At 35.0% G+C, this 21,631-nt stretch overlaps 1 protein-coding gene across 1 annotated transcript in view; it reads left to right on the forward strand.

Annotated features, from left to right (window-relative positions):
• Positions 1-21,631, forward strand: part of LOC121371431 (xanthine dehydrogenase/oxidase-like) — a 38,760-nt gene that overhangs the window by 12,187 nt on the left and 4,942 nt on the right. Inside the window, exons 7-27 of the mRNA XM_041497313.1 lie at positions 837-890; positions 3,829-3,942; positions 4,502-4,643; positions 4,771-4,938; positions 6,276-6,352; positions 6,695-6,788; positions 7,226-7,338; positions 8,611-8,795; positions 9,109-9,268; positions 10,258-10,462; positions 10,936-11,117; positions 11,761-11,880; positions 13,289-13,510; positions 14,725-14,788; positions 15,112-15,181; positions 16,035-16,122; positions 16,440-16,526; positions 17,518-17,709; positions 18,420-18,565; positions 19,480-19,567; positions 20,505-20,600. Coding sequence (XP_041353247.1) covers positions 837-890; positions 3,829-3,942; positions 4,502-4,643; positions 4,771-4,938; positions 6,276-6,352; positions 6,695-6,788; positions 7,226-7,338; positions 8,611-8,795; positions 9,109-9,268; positions 10,258-10,462; positions 10,936-11,117; positions 11,761-11,880; positions 13,289-13,510; positions 14,725-14,788; positions 15,112-15,181; positions 16,035-16,122; positions 16,440-16,526; positions 17,518-17,709; positions 18,420-18,565; positions 19,480-19,567; positions 20,505-20,600 — 2,667 coding nt within the window. The remainder of the gene's footprint in view (positions 1-836; positions 891-3,828; positions 3,943-4,501; positions 4,644-4,770; positions 4,939-6,275; positions 6,353-6,694; positions 6,789-7,225; positions 7,339-8,610; positions 8,796-9,108; positions 9,269-10,257; positions 10,463-10,935; positions 11,118-11,760; positions 11,881-13,288; positions 13,511-14,724; positions 14,789-15,111; positions 15,182-16,034; positions 16,123-16,439; positions 16,527-17,517; positions 17,710-18,419; positions 18,566-19,479; positions 19,568-20,504; positions 20,601-21,631) is intronic.

The following is a 21,631-nucleotide window of genomic DNA, read 5'->3' on the forward strand; positions in this document are numbered from 1 at the left end:
AAAAGTTTGAAGTTATTATCTTTTCTTGGTTAGTTTTCCTTCAAATTATTAAACATTGACACTCACTGGTTCCTGAAAATTAAACAGTAAAAATGAAAAAACTCAGCCATCTTGTAGTCATCCGCTGCCTCGGTCTCAAGGGCTTAATACTCACTGAGGTGATGGTGGTCACACTTGGTGAGTGATGGATGCCCCTTCGTATAGCATGGTAAAGCACCTAATGATCACCATCAGATATTGGTAATCCAGTATTAGGACTACCCTGCTATAAAACCTAGTTTGTTCTGTTCAATGATCGACTATTGGATGTCAAACATTTGGTCATTCTAACACTCATAGTCATCAGAAGAAACCCGCTGCATTTTCCCATTAGCAGCAATGGATCATTTATATGCACTTTCCCACAGACAGAAAAGCACAAGCCACAGCCTTTAACCAGTTGTAGTGCACTAGATGGAACGTGGAAAACCCAGTTGCAATAGTAGAGTTTCACTGTACATTTGTTTTTATTTTTACAATGCATGCAAAATTTGTATGACTGGTTAAAATGTACTCAACAACTTAGAAATCATCTGTGATCCAAACTTGTAAACATAATATAAAACTAGCAAAAACTGACCCAAATTTCTATTGGCCCTTAATTAATTTTACTGGGTATGCATGTGACAGAAAAATCAACCTCCATTGAGGGGATTCGAACCAAAAACTGTCAGTATTGGAGTCAAGTGTTCTATCATCTGAGCTAATGGGGGAATTCCCACTAGCTACTGCTGTCGGGAGTATTTTATACCAACACTACTACATACGAAAATATATATTTCTAAAACTATTTTCAGGATGCTTGTCCAATGGGGGAAAACTGCTGTATGAATAAGAAAGATGGCAGCGGGGTAAGTGTACATGAACACAGTCAGAAGGATTGAAAGAAATAAACTACAACGTTGATTAACAGAGCGAGAGATCAATGTTTTATTCAGTGAAACACCCAACACATTTTAATTAGTTTTGTGGCATCAGACTTATGGTTAAGGACCACATAGATAATCAGAGATACGATATTCTTTTCAATTACTAGCGAAGGATTATTTATAGCACATACTACGGCCTTTGTTACAGCAGTTGTGGTGCACTGGCTGGAACGAGAAATAGTCCAATGGGCCCACCGATGGGAATTGATCCTAAAGTACCCGCTCGTCAGGCAAGCACTGTTCAGGCCCGTAGGAACCAGGGGGCCGTATCGTCCCCCCCCCCCCCCCCATTCGAAGCCTTATATGTACGTTGTTGTTTTTGTGCTACTCTATATTAATAGATAAAGATATATCTTTTGACACACACACACACACACACACACACACACACACACACACACACACACACACATTAGAGAATGTGACCCATCAAATAGAGATTGTCCCCCGACTCCAGATATCGTTCCTAAGGGCCTGCTTTGCCACTGAGATACTTCCAGCCCGACCGTGACATCAAGGCAGTCCATTACCTTATTGTATGTGTTCTAGTACACCAAATGATAGTGCTTTAAACTATGAAATATGTTGGTGGCTGCACGTGGTATCCATACATTTTATAATATTACTCTTTTTTTTACAAATCTATATGGTAGAAATATATTAAGTAATTTTTAAGCCTCATTTTTAGTGTTAATTGTTTGATTATTTGTGTATACTGACGGAAAGAAACAAAAGAGCACACGGAATGTCAGTAACACGTTCAACTGATACTATGGACTGAGGGGTTTTGTTGCAATCATTAATCGCAGATCTTACTCTTTGTGTGATTCATTATTTCTTTACATCAGTATGTTAACAAAGCAAATGGATTTGGTGAATATATTCCACCATACTTCGGCTATTTCCGTTAACTTTCGGGACTTTCAGCAAAGCCTTTGTACTTGTGTAATGTGTATTCAATGGATGTGAATACATATTCGTATTCGTCACCTCATATTCGTGATATGTATCGTATTCGCCACCATGTGTATTCGTCACACCCCTAATAATTATAATATTAGCAACGATGCCACATTATGTGTTTACAGTCTAAAACGATAACGGAATGGAATATTCCAGAATGGAGGAAAAGAAAAAATATATATACAGTAAAGTAAAGTTTGTTTTATTTAACGACGCCGCTAGAGCACATTGATTTTTTTATCTTATCATCGGCTATTGGACGTCAAACATATGGTCATTCTGACACTGGTTTTTTTAGAGGAAACCCGCTGTCGCCACATAGGCTACTCTTTTACGACAGACAGCAAGGGATCTTTTGTTTGCGCTTCCCACAGGCAGGATAGCACAAACCATGACCTTTGTTGAACCAGTTATGGATCACTGGTCGGTGCAAGTGGTTTACACCTACCCATTAAGCCTTGCGGAGCACTCACTCAGGGTTTGGAGTCGGTATCTGGATTAAAAATCCCATGCCTCGACTGGGATCCGAACCCAGTACCTACCAGCCTGTAGACCGATGGCCTGCCACGACGCCACCGAGGCCGGTAAATATATACAGTGAAATCTCTCTAAAATGGACACTCGTATGAAAAATAAAAGTCCGGTTTTGAGCGGAATCTTGTTTAGACAGGTTTTGTTTTATACTAATATTTAAGAAAGGACCATAATGATATCTGGTTTTCAGGGAATAATGGTTTTATTGAGGGTCCTGTTTTCAGGGTTTGACTGTATATAAAAGTCTTGTGTTTATTTTTTATTTTTTTATTTTTTGTTTGTTTGAGGGGGTTGTTGTTGTTGTTTTAGTTTCTAATTAGAAAAATATCTTGAATAGAATAGAATAGAACAGATGTTTAACAACACCCCGGTATTAAAAATACATAGCTATTGGGTGTCAAACTATGTAAAATGTAAACATTAAATGATGAACCAAATCAATATAAAAATTCAACAGTTAAATTACAACACAACTGTGCATAAAATACAAATATCACAGATAGATGAAATTAAAATTTAGAATAAAAGTCAGTATCTCGAAGAAACTGCAATAAAAGTTAAAAATATATTGAAGAAACATAGGAATACCAATTGAGCGGCAGTTGAATATATTAACTTATTAGGTAAGCTTAAAGTATATAACGGACAGGTGTAATATTATATTTCTTATACATCCTCATTAAGTCAGTTTAAAAAAAACCCCACAATGTTATTAAGTTAAAAGTTATTTATTTTTTTATTGCAAATGGACATTTAACATGCCTTTCTGGAAAAAGAAACAAATTAGACTAGTGTATGTGCTAAATTATCTTCTTTTAATTACAGTCATTTGTTTTCTATATGTTACTGAAGGCAACCTAATGTCTGCGTGTGTAAAAGTACCTTAACATAACATTAGATACTATTTAAGTTCGCTCGTATGAACAATCGATGCAAATAGTCTGTAATGCCTGAGCTATACCATCAGTAACATTTATTACAGACTGCAAATTGGCTTCTTCCAAACTAATACAATATTTTTTTGAAAAGTTAGTAAGAGTACATATAAGATGAAGAAAATATATTCCAAACAAGTCAAGAACACTTGCAATATCACTTATGCTTTTTATGGAAACATGCACTTGCAACATTACAAATAATACTAAATAAAGATAATTTAAACACGTTGAATTAGAGCAATAAAAGCTAGCATCTCCACTAATATATTTGTACAACACAGAGTCCAGTTTTGTATCACATCACCTAACCACACGGGGCCTTCACATATATATAAGATACATTGTAGGCTAGTGCCAAAATATTCAGATGTTTGATTACATTTATGGAATATTGTTTTAATTTAATGTTTCTTTTACAATTGTAGCAGGTAACAAATAACACAGATGGAATGGTGAATGGTGTAGCTAATGGAGAAGCTGATGAAACTAGTCTGCTGTATGATCCTTCACAGGAACCAATTTTCCCTCCAGAACTGAAGGTTTGTCTTTAGAAAGTAGCCTGCTACAATTTGTATAATGTAGACGAGAAATTGTGCGTTCCACAGTGCTGGTACTGACACGTGCACACATGGAAGTATCATAATACATGTATGGATTTCATTATACAGATGAATTGCATAACCAAAATGTAGCTTTAATGTAGACATGTTCTTAATGGTGATTATAACAATTTATAAGCAAGGATTACGTCTGATTTTAGTGTGTCCAAATAGTGTAGTGAGCTGTATTAATAGTTGTGTTTTGATGAATGATTCCCTTTTGTGCTATATACTTTGAGTCTATGATTACCAAACGACAAACATCTACACTGGTCATAACCACATAATTAATAAAACACCCGGACACATCACAGAGCATACGATTTGTGTTCTGAACATCCTGTTCAAGTTACGAAAACACAATTGCATAAACACCAAGTTTATTTCCCCAGATTTTTAAATAAGATCACAGACCTAGATTTGTACATACACATTAGTTTGCTGACATTGTATTGAGTATAATTTAAATATTGATAGAATGGTTTCTTGTACTACTTAGGTCAACGCACACCTCTACAATACATCTCTGAAATTCAGCAGTTCTTCAAACACATGGTATAGACCGATCTCCTTGGATGAACTGTTAGATCTGAAGAAGCTCCATCCTAGTGCCAGGCTGATTGTGGGAAACACTGAACTAGGTGCATATATATATGCATATATATATATATATATACATACATACATACATACATACATACATACATACATACATACATACATACATATATATATATATATATACTGTAACACTGGGTTTTTTTTCAGGAATAGAGAAAAAGTTTAAGAATGCCGAGTTCCCAGTTCTGATATGTACAACACACATTGAAGCAATGAATGAAGTACAGCTAGACGAACGCGGATTAGTGATTGGTGCATCCGTCACTCTGTCCCGGATACAAGAAGCCATGCAGAGTGCAGTTGACAGTTTGCCAGGTGACTGTTAATTATGTCAAGTACATTGTACTTGACTGATATTATTTCCTTTACATTTTAACCATTCTTTTATAACTTGAATGGTGCATTTTGACAAACTTAATCTTGACAAGATACAAGAAGCCATGCAGAGTGCAGTTGACAGTTTGCCAGGTGACTGTTAATTATGTCAGTTAACATTGTACTTGACTGATATTATTTCCTTTACATTTTAACCATCCTTTTATAACTTGAATGGTGCATTTTGACAAAACTTAATCTTGACAAGATACAAGAAGCCATGCAGAGTGCAGTTGACAGTTTGCCAGGTGACTGTTAATTATGTCAAGTATATTGTACTTGACTGATATTATTTCCTTTACATTTTAACCATCCTTTTATAACTTGAATGGTGCATTTTGACAAAACTTAATCTTGACAAGATAGGTCCCCCGAATTTTTCTCTGATAGTGCTCAGAAGACTGTAAATATCGTAGTTTAAAGCATGCCCCATACCCTTCCATAATAGGTTTGGTTCTTCACTTACATTCAATCCCCAAGACCATTGAAGTGTAAGTGCCCCCCCCCCCCCCCCACACACACACAAATACAGTGTGCTGGCCATGTGAGGCTCCTCGTTAACCCCATCACATTAATTAGGGTTGGGTTATATAAATGGAATAAATGTTTAACGACACCCCAGCACGAAAAATATATTGGCTATTGGGTGTCAAACTATGGTACATGCAAAAATAAAGTGATGATCAACATCAGTATAAAAATTCAACAGTTAAATTAAAACACAATGTAAACAACTGTGCAAAAATACAAATATCACAGCTAGTTAATATTAAAATTTAGAATAAAAGTCAGTATTTTTAGGTTGGGATAAACTAAAATCTAAAATGCTAAATGTATACATATTTTCTGTTCCGTGAGCAGGATGTTTTGATTTTTGGGGCCAGTGGAGGGGTATGGCTACAATTAAAACAAGGACTTTTATGAGTGAGAACATTGCAAAAGAAGGTCACTGTTGTAAATTGTTGTTGTTTCTAAAAATGGGCCTTACGGGACCATGGGTGCATATGTCTGTGGGTAAGAGCTGAATTGTGTTCTGACGTATCTATTCAGTTATGACATTAGAAATGAGTACTCTATCTCTAGCTACGTTTGGCTTTATGTTAACGGTACCTTTATCTTGAAATTATTACTTACTCATTTGTAACATTTCTGTAGGTATAAAACTACCATCATCAGAAGCAAAGAGTAACATTTAGTCGTTGCATTTTTTATAAAAACTTTGAAAATTACGATTTAAAAAACCCATGTATACAATGTATATACATTTGTTTCTTCAGAATGGAAAACTCGTATATTTGCTGCTTTCTTGGACATGCTACAGTGGTTTGCCAGTCACCAGATCCGAAATGTTGCGGTAAATAGCTTTACATTTTTTGCATTTCAAACTGTATTGGATTGAAGAGCTGTGGATATTGCTGCCACTTTAAAACTATTTACTTTTGAGCATTCACAGTTTACACAATTGTTGTTTTTAGACAAACCTTTTATATAATCAGTTCTTGCCAAGTTATGACCAAGTCTAATAAATGCACTCTGGCAACTAATAATGAATGAGGAATTATTTTGTTTAAAATTAAGAAAATGTCTCTAAATCTGCAAAAGTATGCCTTAACTTTACTCTCTTGAAGTTTTTTTAAGGGTAGCTGAACCTGCGTTGTATTAATGAACGAATGTTAAAATTAGTTATACATTACAGGCGATAGGTGGGAACATAATGACTGCCAGCCCAATTTCTGATCTGATTCCTTTACTAATGGCTGCTGGAGCTGAACTGTATGTGATGTCAAAGGGTATGGATTTCTAATGTTATATGTAAGCCATATTATTATCGAATAGAATTCAACTTTTCTTTATTAGACTCATTGGTCTTGAAATTAAAATTGTTTTCTGTATTTTTGTTTTACCTCATAGTTACAAATAAACAAATAGCTAAAACAGTTTAGTTATTTAATAAAAATTTACAAAAATGTCACTACGTTGAAATTTATGATCCATTTAAAAATAACAGGGATTACAGTAGCAATACAAATTTAATAAAATACTATGATATTTGCTGTTACATAGGATGCGGCTGAACAATATAGCTCACCATGTAATATATTTAAAAGTGTAAATAAATAACATTGTTCAAACTACGATTGCACTGTACTATTTTCATATAATTTTAATGAAAAGTATATAACATTTTCATCATCACTTGTTATTAATTCACAAATTATTATTTCAGATAGCAAACCCAGATATGTAAAAATGGATCATACATTTTTGAAAGGCTACAGGAAAACAGATTTGAATCCTGAAGAAATCTTGATATCAGTGAAAGTTCCATGTAGTAATGAGGTACATGAAATGTCTCATAGTATTTCGAACAAAAGTGTATGAAAGACTTTTAATGCAAGTGACATATTAATATTTTTTCCTGTTAAAGATATATTAATAAAATAAAATGTAGTTGTTTCTTTTAATGTAGCTAACACTCGAATAAAATCTGTATATTCTAGACAACATTTAACATTGTTGGTGAACAAATACATGATGAGATTCCAGTTACTTATCAGAACTGTACTTTCGAAAAAGCAGAATCGATGAAACGAGGTGAATTTGTGCAGTGTAAAACATTTTGTTTTTCGGGATCAGATGACTGATGGCGACCAACTGCAGAATACAGATTATTTCAAAGAATTTTAGCTACTAATACATTTTTACTTATGATTCGCTACGTCGATTCGAATATGTGCAATTTATGTAGTAATTATCCTGAACAAAAACTTATGGGATTCGGTACAAGCCTGGATATTAACTAAGACTGGGAATATAATTACTTTTAATAAAAATAATATCATGTTTGGTTTCATAAATAATGAAAAAGATAACTTTCATAATTGGCTAATTATTAATATAAAATACTATATTTACTGTACAAAAATACAGAAAAAATGCTTAGAAATCACTGCCATTAAAAACATATTGCACAAAAAATTTGAAATAGAAAGATATATTCTATTTAAAAAATGCCATTATGAAACATTTATTAAAGAATGGTCCCCATGGCTCAACCTCTTTAATGAGTGAGTGATAGTAATATAGATATAATTAATTATTAAGAAAATATAATGTATACATATATACATGTAGCAATATATATTGTGACTAATTTAGTGCATGGCTTGTTTGGAGATCGCAGGGTTTCATGTCTTATTTAATTCAAAACAACTTCTTTCCTTCTTCTTATGCCATCTATATCTGTCTTGTATTTTTCTTCTTTTTCTTCTTCTTCTTTTTCTTCTTCTTCTTCTAAATCCTTTTCTGATTCTCATCCTTCTTATTCGATGTTTTCTCTGTTCCCGTTTAAATCTCGGATCATAACAATAGTTATATTACAGATCACTGTCCATGTTCATCTGTATGCATGAGTTGAACTTCACCCTGAATCAGTTTCTATTAGTTTTTGTTATTTTTAACACAGTTTGTTGCTGCTTAGACCATGGATACAAATGTAAAGCAGTGACACAGTAAAAAAACAAAACAAACAAAAAACAACAACTTCAGAATACATTTTGGGGGGGTGGGAGGGTTTAGTTTTTTTAAACCATTAATTCTGTTTTTTTTCAGCAAGAGCACTTTTATGGCTATAAAGTAGCCAACAGAAAGGATGATGACATTGCTATTGTTAGTGCTGGTTTGGATGTGCAGTTTCAGAAGGGAACAGATGTGATTGAGAACATTTCCTGTGCCTATGGAGGCATGGCACCCACAACTGTCATGGCACTCAAAACCATGGCGGCTCTTATAGGAAGGTAGGTTTTAATCCTGATATAAAATTATGCAAGTATTCATTGACATTATTACTTGTTAGGCTATTCATTTGGTATAATAAATAATGTGTGTATTATCTTCAAGAAAAATAATAATATACTATTGGGTTCTTTATCTTCCTTTATTTTGAAGAGAATTATGCCCTCAATTCCATCAATCCCCAAATCTCCCCAAAGAATGTAAAGTAATCAGGTTTGTAATTCATTCTCTATTATTAATTAAAAAAAATTCTTCTAAAAACTTGTTTCCTTATAAAGTAAGATTCCTTAAAGATGATGTTTCACATATTTCCAGTCATTGGGATGAATCAATGCTTACCAAGGCATGCAATCAGTTGGAAGCTGACTTGCCACTTTCCCCTGGTGCTCCTGGTGGAATGGTGGAATTTCGTAGGACTTTGACAACAAGCTTCTTCTTTAAGTTTTTCATCACAGTCAAGACAAAACTCATTGAGGTATGGACATACTGACACACTAAAAAACTCATTGAGGTATTGACATACTGACACACTAAAAGTTCCTTTTACAAGCCCTTTGAAATGTTTAACAGTTATATAAAGCTTTGAGAGTGGAGGAGTTCTCATCGGTTGCTATGTTATGGGGAAGGGAGGTAATTGATTGTGAAGTGTTAAATAACATTTTGATCAACATTCTTTGATGAGCCAAATTGTGATATGGCATTGTCCATCATCCATTTTGTCATCCGTCCTACTGTCGTTTAACTATTCTTATCCAGACCACATCTTGGACACTGATGCCTGAATGACCATCTAACCTGGCTTGTCGGAACAACTTGGGAGTTATGTGGTATACCATTAGGGGCCTACTATGTCACTGTGTCCTAGTTTCCATGGTTTACTGTACTACTGTACATTAAAGTCATATATTCATTATCAATTTATATAGGGTCATGAAACCTTGCATGCAAGTACAACTTGGGATGGCACCATGTTGCGTATTATTAGGTCACTTGACTTAATGTTCACTGATTAATGCACTTAAGAAACATTCTTGTCCAGGCCATAATCTGCATTACTAATTGAAAAGCACCAAACCTCACAAGCAGGAAAAACTTGCAATGGTGTTATGTAACATAGATTAGTAGGTCACTGGGATGTAGTGTTCACGATTTACTGTACACTAAAATAAATATTTTGTCAAAGTGTCTTACTTTTTATTATGGTTACTGCACATTAAAGTTATGCATTATCAAGAGCATATCTGTGTTATGAATTCATATATCATCAAGAAACCCCTGCATCAAACATTATTCAGAATATAACACAGTATTTTATACATACCACATATACGGTCCTCACTTAATTTGTATAACTGTTGATTAGAAAGGTGAGATGTGAAAATATTCAGTTTGGTTTTATGTAAAGTAGCATTCTATAAAATAATATAAAACCAAAGTCAAGCCATTTCTTATTTTTATTTCAAGAAAGGGATAATAACCGAGATTTTGTCACCTGAGAAAAGCGTCGTTTCTCTTGGTCCAAGAGCATGCACAAAGGGAATACAAGTGTTTGAGGAGCACACTAAAGAATCTCCAGTAGATATTGTTGGTCATCCTGTAGCTCACAATTCTGCACAACAACAAACAACTGGAGAAGCAGTGTACGTTGACGACATGAAAAAAATAGAAGGTTTGTCACTTATTGGGTCTTTATTATTTCCTTGTTATGATTCAAATACAATTTTTATGATGTAGAAATTAATCTTCTAATATTGTCGTTAAAGGTGAATTGTGTATGTCATTGTATTAGTTGTAAATCAGATGGCTTGGTGTTGGTTATTAAAGCATTTACTTCGACAATCATTTAAAATGTATATCCCTGAAGGTACATTGAGGCAGTGGATAGTAGGACTGAACTGACAGTTTCTTTGCTATAACATTAATAAATATGAATACATGTATCTCTTCTTTTGACAAGAACACCCTATCATTTTGATGTGTAGTTTTCACTGTCTTGGCAGTCATTTTGCACACTAAAACCCATTATTGTAACAAAATTCGTAAACATTTGCTATGCTTTCCGTTCTTCAAAACCCTGTGCTGCCATTTCTCCCTGGTGAATAAATGTTACTGTAATTACAGTTTGTAGCTTTTTTCTTGTAGGTGAATTGAATATAGCATTTGTATTAAGCACCAAAGCTCGGGCCAAGATTCTTAGTGTTGATACAAGTGATGCGTTACAAATGCCAGGAGTGAAGGATTATGTCTGCGCTAAAGATGTGCCTGGAAAAAACATATTTGGAGTGTGGCCAATGGCAGATGAGGAAATCTTTGCAAGCAATGAGGTATTAATTTCATGAGGACATTTTCTGGTGGTGGGATCTATCTCAGTCAGTGGTGAAATTATTGGACGTGCTTGGGTCACAAAATTGAATTCCTGCAATGGACACGTTGGGTTCCCCATCTGTTATATTAGATGTAGTGGTATATGCTATGCTGCCTGTTTGAAAGTGTATATAAAATATCTTTTACTGCTAATGAACAAAATTTAGCAGCTTTCCTTTGAAGAATGTTAGATTTATCAAATACATGCACATCCAAAGATCCATTAATTAATGTACTATAGTGATGTCATTAATCAAACGAAAATTCAACTTCATTATGATAATAATAAAGATTGTCCTTTGCATTTACAACTTGGTGAGCAGGTTAGCACATTAAGAAATATGAAGGCAATATCCTAGTTAAGTGTTTGATCATCATGAAACAATGACTTCTTCACATTCATAAAGTGTTAAATTATACATTGTCATAGAGATGTTGAACAATCTGTTTATTGAAAAGCCTCGTTGTTTATTTTCTTGTCTTGTTGGGTGTATGTTTGATATTATATTTATTAATTGTAAATGTTACGGCAAGGTGTATGTTAAACATTAATTTTATTTTCTGTTATTCTGCGATTTAAATGATTTTTTAATTATTATTTAGGTTTATTGTCATGGACAAATTATTGGTGGTATTGTTGCTGACACAAAAGTGCATGCACAGAAGGCGGCGAAAAAGGTGAAAGTCGGATATGAAGAAATGAAGCCCATCATTACTATTGAGGTAGGTCATGGTAGAGCATTATAAATGTCTGACCATTATGAGTTGCTTCAAAATGTATCTGACATGCAAACAAGAGTTGAAATCAGTTTTAAATTATAAGCTGTAGGATAAGTGGTATGTAATGGATACACGTATAGTATTATTTTTGTTACATATATATCATATATCCTCAAAAAGTTTTTAAAAATGAAAATATTTGGGGGGTTTTCCAACACAATTCTTGCACATGTTTAGCATATTACAAAGGCACACTGGCATCTTTTGTTGGTCGGTTTAGTACACATTCGGAGCACATTAACACAATCTCAAAATATTATGGTCAGCCTATCAAACATTTAAATAATCAAATTTAAATAGATCTGTAAATGATGTTAACAGTATATCTATAGTTAAGAGTTAGTATGTTGTAACAATCCACAGTATTTGTAATTGACAGTTTGAACTTGACATGTAGGTCATCAATATGGAGAAGCCAACCATACCTATTAACATCGATCTCCCAACATGATGAGGTTCTATCAGATGGGTGTGCAACAAGTTAAATGTATTTCATTTTTCACTATACAACTTTATTGTGCAAGTAACAAATGAGACTAATTTTATGTCTGTTGGTTACGGTATACAATGCATTTCGGCAGTGTTATTTCCTCTCTCAGTTCATTGAGAATATTAACCATTAACTCTATACCAGGTGATCATGGTTTAATGTTACCTAAAAATCCAGTTAGATAACATTTATTTATTCTAATTTTATTATTAAAAATGCTGGATTTATTTGTTTGTGTGAAATGATTTAAGGAAAATAAACCATTAGGACCATTTCTTGATGGTTGGGTTAAAGAGACAGACCCTAGTTTTTAAACACTATGGCATAGTTTTCACTATTAGAGTCGTTTATGATCACTGAAATCAAACGTTACTTATATTTTATTGTTTAGATTATCCATTTCCGTATAACTGAAGTATGTATTTTTTATATTTTTAAAAACGCACGTGCGTTTGAGAAGTAACAGTTATGGAGTCGAGTTTTAGTACATTTTTAACGGTATTTCACCGTTTCAACTTCACAGACTCTTGTTTCACTCTCTTGTAACGTTATCCAATGTGTTACATGTTTGTAACAAAACCAAACTTAATGTCCACTTTTACGGGTTGAAACTAGGGTCTGCGGCTTTAACGCCAAAAAAGACCCCAACAACCACACCAACAACCACCCACCCCAGAAAACCCCAATAAGCCACTGACAGTTTTTACCTTAATGCCCAAAGTCAGTCCTTGGTATATGTTAACAGTATGTTGATGTTAATGTTATTACACCATACACATAAGAACAGAATCCATAATTAAGTAAAATTGTTTTCATTATCTTACATAATATACTAAACAACTTTACATATTATTGCTACAGGAGGCCATTGCAAATAACTCTTTTGATGGTGAATCAAGGTCTATGGGACGAGGTGACACAGAGGCTGGTTTTGCCAAGTCCGACCACGTGATCGAGGGGGAAGTCCGAGTAGGTGCACAGGAACATTTTTACCTGGAGACGATTACACACAGAGTGATTCCACAGAATGAAGATGGTTGTGTGGAGCTTTACGCAAGCACACAGGCAGCTACCGATATGCAGGTGTGTATGCATGGGATAAAGAATATTTGAGCTGCGATATGTGATTGACATAGCTGGTATAAATCCACCATAATGCCCATAATAACAAATATAGAAGTGTTTATAATCAAGGGCAGACACAGAAAATATTTTAAGGAAGCTACTAAGTGCAAAAGGGCACATGGACCAACTCCCTCAGAAGGGAACTTCTGTGAAAATTGTAAACAATTTTTGTTAAAGGTGGCACTTTATGTTATTATTATTATTATTTATTTTTTTTTGGGGGGGGGGGGGGGCAAGTTCCCCCTGGTCCTGTCCCTTGGACCCACCCTTGATAATTGTCATGTATTAAATACAATGGGGCAGACAGGAAAAATAGTCTGCCACTTGTTGTCAGAGATAATTAAAAGTTTGTTTTGTTTAACAACAGCACTAGAGCATATTGATTAATTAATCATCGGCTGTTGGATGTCAAACATTTCATAATTCCGACACGTAGTCATCAGAGGAAACCTACTACATTTTTCCTAATGCAGCAAAAGATCTTTTATATGCACTTTCCCACAGGCAGGAAAGCACATACCAAGGTTTTTAACCAGTTTTGGTGTACTGGCTGGAACGAGAAAAACAACCCCTATCAGTTGAATGGCTCCAAGCACCTCAAGCGAGAGCTCAACTGACTGAGTAAATCCCGCCCTGTCAGAGATAGACGCATTCTGTTTACTGAGTGTTCCTTTCTAGTTAGAAAGCTATATTTGCAATCACTGTGATGTCCGATATTCTGCTATTTTACAAGCAAAAGATATTGGCATGATTTTGTAATTTGGAGCATGATTTTGTCTTTATTGCTAAAAAAAAGCCTAATGTGTATAAATAAAATAATAAGTTGTTGGCGACTTTGAAGGCTTTCTGGTGACAAACTGATGATGTCAATATCAAAAGAATACAATAGACTTTAGTTTTGAAAAAACCCATGAAGGTGATGTTTTGCACCAGTTAACTTGAAATGGTGGACATGCAGGGGTCCAGTTGTGCTTATAGCTCTCATAAACGAACTTTTGATACAGCATAATACAGCATGAGGGCCTTACCCCAAATCTTTATGCATCGAAATGGTGTATTAACACACGAATTAGCCATTGCAATAGCCTAGCACCTAAAATATTTAGCTGATGCTCCATTGCCTACAGTTAATGCTTTAGCTTTACTTAGTATTTGGTTTTATTTTATTTCAGCTTCAAGTAGCAAGAGCTCTTGGTGTTAATGCCAACCGTGTTGTTGTGAAAGTGAAGAGGATTGGTGAGTCCTACCAGCATGTGTCACTACCATAGTCATGAGTGGTATAAACCAATATTTAAATTCGTGTTTTATTGAGACCATAATGTTGTTGGCATAGTTTGTGTATTTGTACATAAACATCCTGACTGTAATAATCAGTCACTACAAGGGAGGTAAGTAGCCGTTTTATATTAATAGGGTCTGTTTTATATCTTGTTCATCTTCAGTTTATTGCATTCAACAGTGTCGTTTTTATGGTACTCGATTAGGAAAATTGGTGCTTCCCTTAGAATGGTTGTAACATTGTTTCAACCTGACTAGAACTTAAATTAATGTTTTTGCAGGAGGAGCGTTTGGTGGAAAGGAGATTAGACCAGTCTCAACGGCATTGCCTGCAGCAGTAGCAGCTGTTAAGTAAGTCGTGGCTTTTTGTATACGGTGGGTTACAGAGTTCTACACTGTGGGTATGGATGTGTGTAATGTCGTCAGATAATTGTTCAAGCATGCCTGTCATGGTCACAACCTCTGACTTCACCAGGTAGTTATCTCCAAGATAGGAGTTCTACACTTGGAGGGGGAGACTCTATTTACATATCCCTGTCTACTGAAGGTTCAGGAATGTCCATCCCTGACATGACCATTGACTGCACCAGTGACTCTTTCCAGAAATGGAGGGTGTGGGAGAAGTAAATGGGTGGAATTTGGAATATCTGTTTGTATGTTGCAATTTAAAATCATGTCTAAACCACAATTTGAACCGAAACATGTAAATAGATTACTCGACCAAAAAGGTCTTTGGGAAATTTGACAATTTAGATGGGCTACCAAAATTAAACTGCATTGGACTATATATACGTTTTAAGATTTAGAGTCCTATATAAAAGCCTTAAGAAGAGAAGGATTTAAGACACGATAACCTATGATTTTTTTATAATATTACATAGTGAAAAATCCAACAACAACAAAGGCTCAACTTTAACAGCCTTTTTTTTATTAATAGGCCAATTTGAAAAGAATTGGCTGGTTAGCTGGACATTTATTTACATTGGTTGACTAAACATGAACAGGAATAAAGATAGAGAGGCAAGACGTTTTGCTGAAAATTAATCCACCCTGGTGGTGCAGCCTGTAGAAATGAATCGCTTGGGAAGTTGGGTGGAATTTGATACATTAAAAGGAAAATAAATAAGAAAAAAAGAAAAGTTTCATTTATTCTGAATAACTTCAACTTCAAATATACTCTAGTATTTTGTCTGTTGTTTTTCAGACTGAATAGTCCGATACGTACTGATTTGGACAGGGATGAAGATATGATTATTACAGGAACCAGAAACCCTTTCCTTGCAAAATACAAGGTATGTTACATTCCACGTTGTGTATTATCTATGCATTCTAAAATTATCTGACAAATACAGTCAATTTCCATATTGGATTGAAGAATAATTTGGTTATTTACATATTGTGTTACTGCGATAACCTTTACTGAGATTCATTTTCAGCAAAGCTGTATATATTATGTATTACATAATTAAAGAATACATTTCAGTTATTCAGTTATATACACAATCAGTTGGTAGTGTGGTGTTTGTATTAGTCATAGGTTGGTATTACGTTGTATTATGAATGAGATCATTTTGCTATTATCACCAAAACATAGTTTATTTCTTAACAGGTGGGATTCACATCTGAGGGCAAGATTATTTCCCTCGATGTTCAGATGTACTTGAATTCTGGAAAGGCTACCGACCTATCTCGATCAGTGAGTAACGAGAAATAAATATAAAATATAATGTTGTCAGTTGAACAAATGTCACTAATCCACCATCTCTTGAAATGTCGCAGTGATTTCCATTGAGGTTTACTACAGGTATGCAGCGATGACGTCACCCTCCACTGAGGAGGTTTGAAACAGAATTCTTCTGACAATCACTAGCTCAGCTGTCGAGGAATAATTCAAAGAGGTCAATTGTGTCCTTTTAATGGGATTCGTGTAGCACAATATCTTATAATCATTTTCTAATCTTAAGCAAATTTGTAATATTTAAGCATTAAAATAGATTACCAACTTCTGTTTTCTTTCTTTTGGGTCTTATTACAATCGAAGTCACAGTAAAATACAGTTTTGTGTAAATTGGTACCTCATGACGGAACACCACTGCAGAATTCACATGTAATATATTAAATATATACATGTACTGCGGAACAGGGGTGGAAAGGCTGCAGGGGCCGATTCCACCTTGTTTCCTGTTATTGTGCTCACAAGGCTGGAAATGCTGTATTTTAACACCTGAAATTCACACTTTTCTCACTCTTAGGCCATCACACTGACACTGTACTCTTAGGCCATCACACTAACAATGTACTCTTAGGCCATCACACTAACAATGTACTCTTAGGCCATCACACTAACACTGTACTCTTAGGCCATCACACTAACACTGTCCCCCACTTTCCAGTATACTCTGTGGCCCTTGATATATATACCAAACACATAATAAAATATTTAGCTGTTGAATGTTTTATTGAAATTTGCTTATCATATATAGACAGTAAAACCATTCACAATAAAACCAAACAAGTTTATTAAGTCTATAATCGTATTTGTATTTTGTATTAGTAAAACATTTTATAGGATGGGTAGATGGGATAAAAGAAAATTCATAATTTTTATTAAATAAACATCTTTGCAAGACAACGATTATTCCATAAATTGTTTTATTCACTAGTGCCATATTTGTTTTAATTTGCAGGTGATGACGAGGGCTCTTAGTCATTGTGAAAATGCTTATAACATTCCAAACATCAGGGCCACTGGATGCCTGTGTAAGACAAACATATCAACAAACACAGCATTCCGGGCATTCGGTGGACCTCAGTCGTACTTCATTGTAGAGACTTGGATAACCCACGTTGCAGATTTCTTGGGAAAACCAACCAAAGAGGTACAATCTGGGCCATACCAAGCCTAAAATAAATGAGGCGCTAAACAAAAATTAAATGCACAGTCATCAAGCCCATATATAGGAATGATATTTGAAATGGAGGGGCACAGTCTCTAGGCACAGTGGGCATTGTCTCTAGTATAAGTCAGATGTTTATCTTCATTTATATAGAGTAGGACATAAAACAATATAAAATATTCGTCCTCGAGTGTTAACACAGGCTTCCTTGGTCGCCTGTTCTATGGGCCTGGTAATGGATGGTGGTCCACTGGGACCTTTTCTACGCAGCGATCGTACCGCTAAGATCATTCTAAAGCATGTATTAGTTATTCACTTAAGGTGACTTTAGCGCTAATATTGTTTCTGGTAGATGTCAAGGGCACTTTAGAACTAAAGAGGACTTTTTTCATCATATTTTTGTCGGGTTCCAATTTCCCCCTGTGTTCTCCACTCACATAATGTACAGTCATGACAACTACATATCTACAGAAACTGGTATCAGTGGCATGCATATGTATGTGTGTGTGTGTGCGTCCGTGCGTCTTTGCATGCATACATACATACATACATTATTATCACCTGCGCCAGTGCGTTAATATCTATGTATGTAACAGTCAACCTCGACATACATACAATATATAGATATTCATACATCAATACATACATACATATATAAGATGGGTCACTAATGCCATTGTTATATTGTGCAGATTCGAGAACTCAACATGTACAAAGACAGTGATATGAAATTCTTTAAACAACCACTTGAAGGATCTAACCTGACTCGCATATGGCAAGAGGTGCAAGAGAAGTCTAATTATGAATCCAGGAAGAAAACGGTGGATGAATTCAATAGGTATTAATTATAAGTGTTCAGTGTCATTGGTGGTTTGTGCACCCGTCTCGGTGGTGTAGTGGTTAAGCCATCGGACTTAAGGTTGGTAGGTACTGGGTAAGGCCACTACACCAATTTCTCTCTCACTAACCACTGGCGGGTAACCAAGTTAACCTATTGTCCAGGACAGACAGCTCTAACACCTAATATGTGTTTGAACCGTAATTGGGTATAAGCACTGTGAAGGAATGGTGGTGTCTGTTGAAAGGTCAGTCTTCAAGCTGCGTATTGACCAAAAATAGTTTATTAGTTTTTGTTACGGAATGTACAAATTATAACTTGAATTACATGCCCATAAACAATTACAACCAAATATTTTCATTTTTTATAAAGTTTGTGTAATGGGAAATCTAATAAGCATGACTGACATATTACCATGTGGCGTGACAGTTTCAGTTTGAATCATGTCTCCATGTTGATAAATGATTGGCTGGTTGATACTCATGAATAAAGATTTTCTATATAACTTACATTTTCAATCAAAGATTCTTAGAGAAACTACTGTTTACACTGAGTGGCAGCGCATTACAATTTTGATATTTGTGAGTTAATTATGTGCTGATTATATTGAACTAATCTGTAGTTATTTATCACAAATCAATGTAAAACAGGATATAGTGTATTCATGTATTTTGAGCATACACCTTTAAATTTATGAACCATAAATGTATGTAAATTTTATATAAGGAGGTACTGTCTGGTTTACGGTACATGTGCTATATTTGGATTTGGATGGCAAAAACACTTAAAATTTTTTACAGGAACATTTCTAAACATAAATCATTTGTAATAAATTTTACCTGGATATGATTTCGCAAAAGATATGAAAAGACAGGATTTATTTAATTTATCTTTTTTCAATACTTTTTATTTAGGAACAGCAGATGGGTAAAGCATGGTTTAAGTCTCATACCCGTCTTATATGGAATTGGCTATGAATCTGAGGCCAATTTTCTTAATCAGGTACTTTTTTGTATATTCTTATTCATTAATACATTTCAAGGGTGACTGTATGACTTTCATTGTGGGAGGCGCATTGTTTTTGTTGTAGAAATAGTGAGAAAACAAGTGTAATAGAACAACTTGTTTAAAGGTTTAACAATAAGTTAGAAGATCAATAATGTGTTCACTGAACACAAACATTACACACATGAACATTATCACTGTCCCTCTTTTTCAAGCAATGCATCACAAATTTATGTTTATTTTGTTTCGCCTTTATGGAGTCCAAATATGATATATAGGTATTTTATTTCTTATGGCGATGCAGCGTCAACTCCAGTGTTATGGGTATGTGTTTATGTCAGTTTCTTAAAAACTATAGGTCCTAGATCATTGAAACTAAGTTTATAGCTGACCGGTGGGGAAGGATATGCTCATCGTTCGAGGACATCTGTCATCACTGATTTTACAGTGATTCATGAGTGCATGCCATCAGAGCTGTGTTTATTCTAATGATCGAGCTCTATTTTCCATGCTGGGGTGTCGTTAAACATTCATTCATTCATTCTGAGGTGGCAGTCATCCTACAGGCTGTGCAGGACTGATAAAACATCTTGTTACGAATCTCTTAGGGGAGTGTCGGGCCTCCAAAGGACAAGTGCCTGATATGGGGTCACGGGAGCAATCACGACTTTGCCTAAAACGTCATTTCGACTCTGTGTTGTGCAGATATACGATTTTTATCTCGGAATACAGTTTTGTCATTCAGATTAAATGGTTAGTGCAAATATCTCCAAACAATTTTGTAAAATTCAAACTTCGTCTATTTTGCATAAGAATACAGTTATGAATATAACAGTTGTTTTGTGGTTTGTACGCTGCTTTTTTGCATTTAAAAAAAAAAAAAAAAAATTACAATATTTTCTTTATTAATTGTGTTCTTAATACTTTGTGTCAGGGTAGTGCACTGGTTCACATCTATCTAGATGGGTCGGTTCTTGTGACACATGGAGGAGTTGAAATGGGACAAGGCCTGCATATAAAGATGATACAGGTATCCTTTTGTGAATTATGAATTCATCATTATATACTTTGATTAAATATTAGATATTCTGTTCCACTTCAAACAAGACTCGTATACACTGAATGTTATACATGCATGCATTCCATCTACGTGTCTGTTGCAGCCGCAGCTTGCAATTGGTAAAATCACTTCAGTACATTGTTATCAAACTTTCGAAATTAGAGATGTGTTCAAACCATCTCTGATTGGGTTTCCTCCCATCCCAACCAGGCTACATATTTTCGAGGATATCTTAACGCTACGATATCGTAAAACCGTCATAAGCTGTGACGTCAAACGACACATGTCATAGCCTATAACGGTTTCGCGATATCATAGCGTTAAGATATCTTCGGAAATCTGGGCTCAGTCACCCACGACTGGTATATCAAAGGTTGCAGTGTGTGCTGTCCTGTCTCTGGGTAAGGGCATATAAAATATCCATTGCTGCTAATGGGAAACTGTAGAAGGTTTCCTCTAAGACTTCGTGTCAAACATTACCAAAAGTTTGACATCCAGTAGCCAATCATGGTACTCTAGTGGTGTTGTTAATGCTCATCAGTGCATTAGAGATCCATGCGGATATTGTGATATTCTCTGATCAGTCGGTTATTGTTTCCTGTCTTTTTTATGTAGTTGTCACATCCACACATGCTATCACCAGGACTAAACATTATTTGACTGGGAACAGCCATAGGAACTGTATATGAAAGTTGTGATTGGAGTCTGCACGGACCCAAGGACGATTGAGTGCAGAATGCAATATTATATGTATAGTTATAATATTCAACAATATTATATCAATGTCATTTTTTTATCAACACACTATTATACCAATCTCTGTGACTAAAATATGGCACAACATTGCTATATTATTTTTCAATATTTCCATTGTTCAATCAGGGCCGTAGCTAGGATTTTTTGTTGGGGGGGGGGGGGGGGGGGGGCAACTGAGTAGTTAATAGTCTAAAACTCCTTAAACGGTTAAGAAAATTGTCTTTAAGTTTCTAATTTTTTCCCGC

The sequence above is a fragment of the Gigantopelta aegis genome, chromosome 4 (genome assembly GCF_016097555.1).
Source record: "Gigantopelta aegis isolate Gae_Host chromosome 4, Gae_host_genome, whole genome shotgun sequence".
Classification (NCBI taxonomy): domain Eukaryota; kingdom Metazoa; phylum Mollusca; class Gastropoda; order Neomphalida; family Peltospiridae; genus Gigantopelta; species Gigantopelta aegis.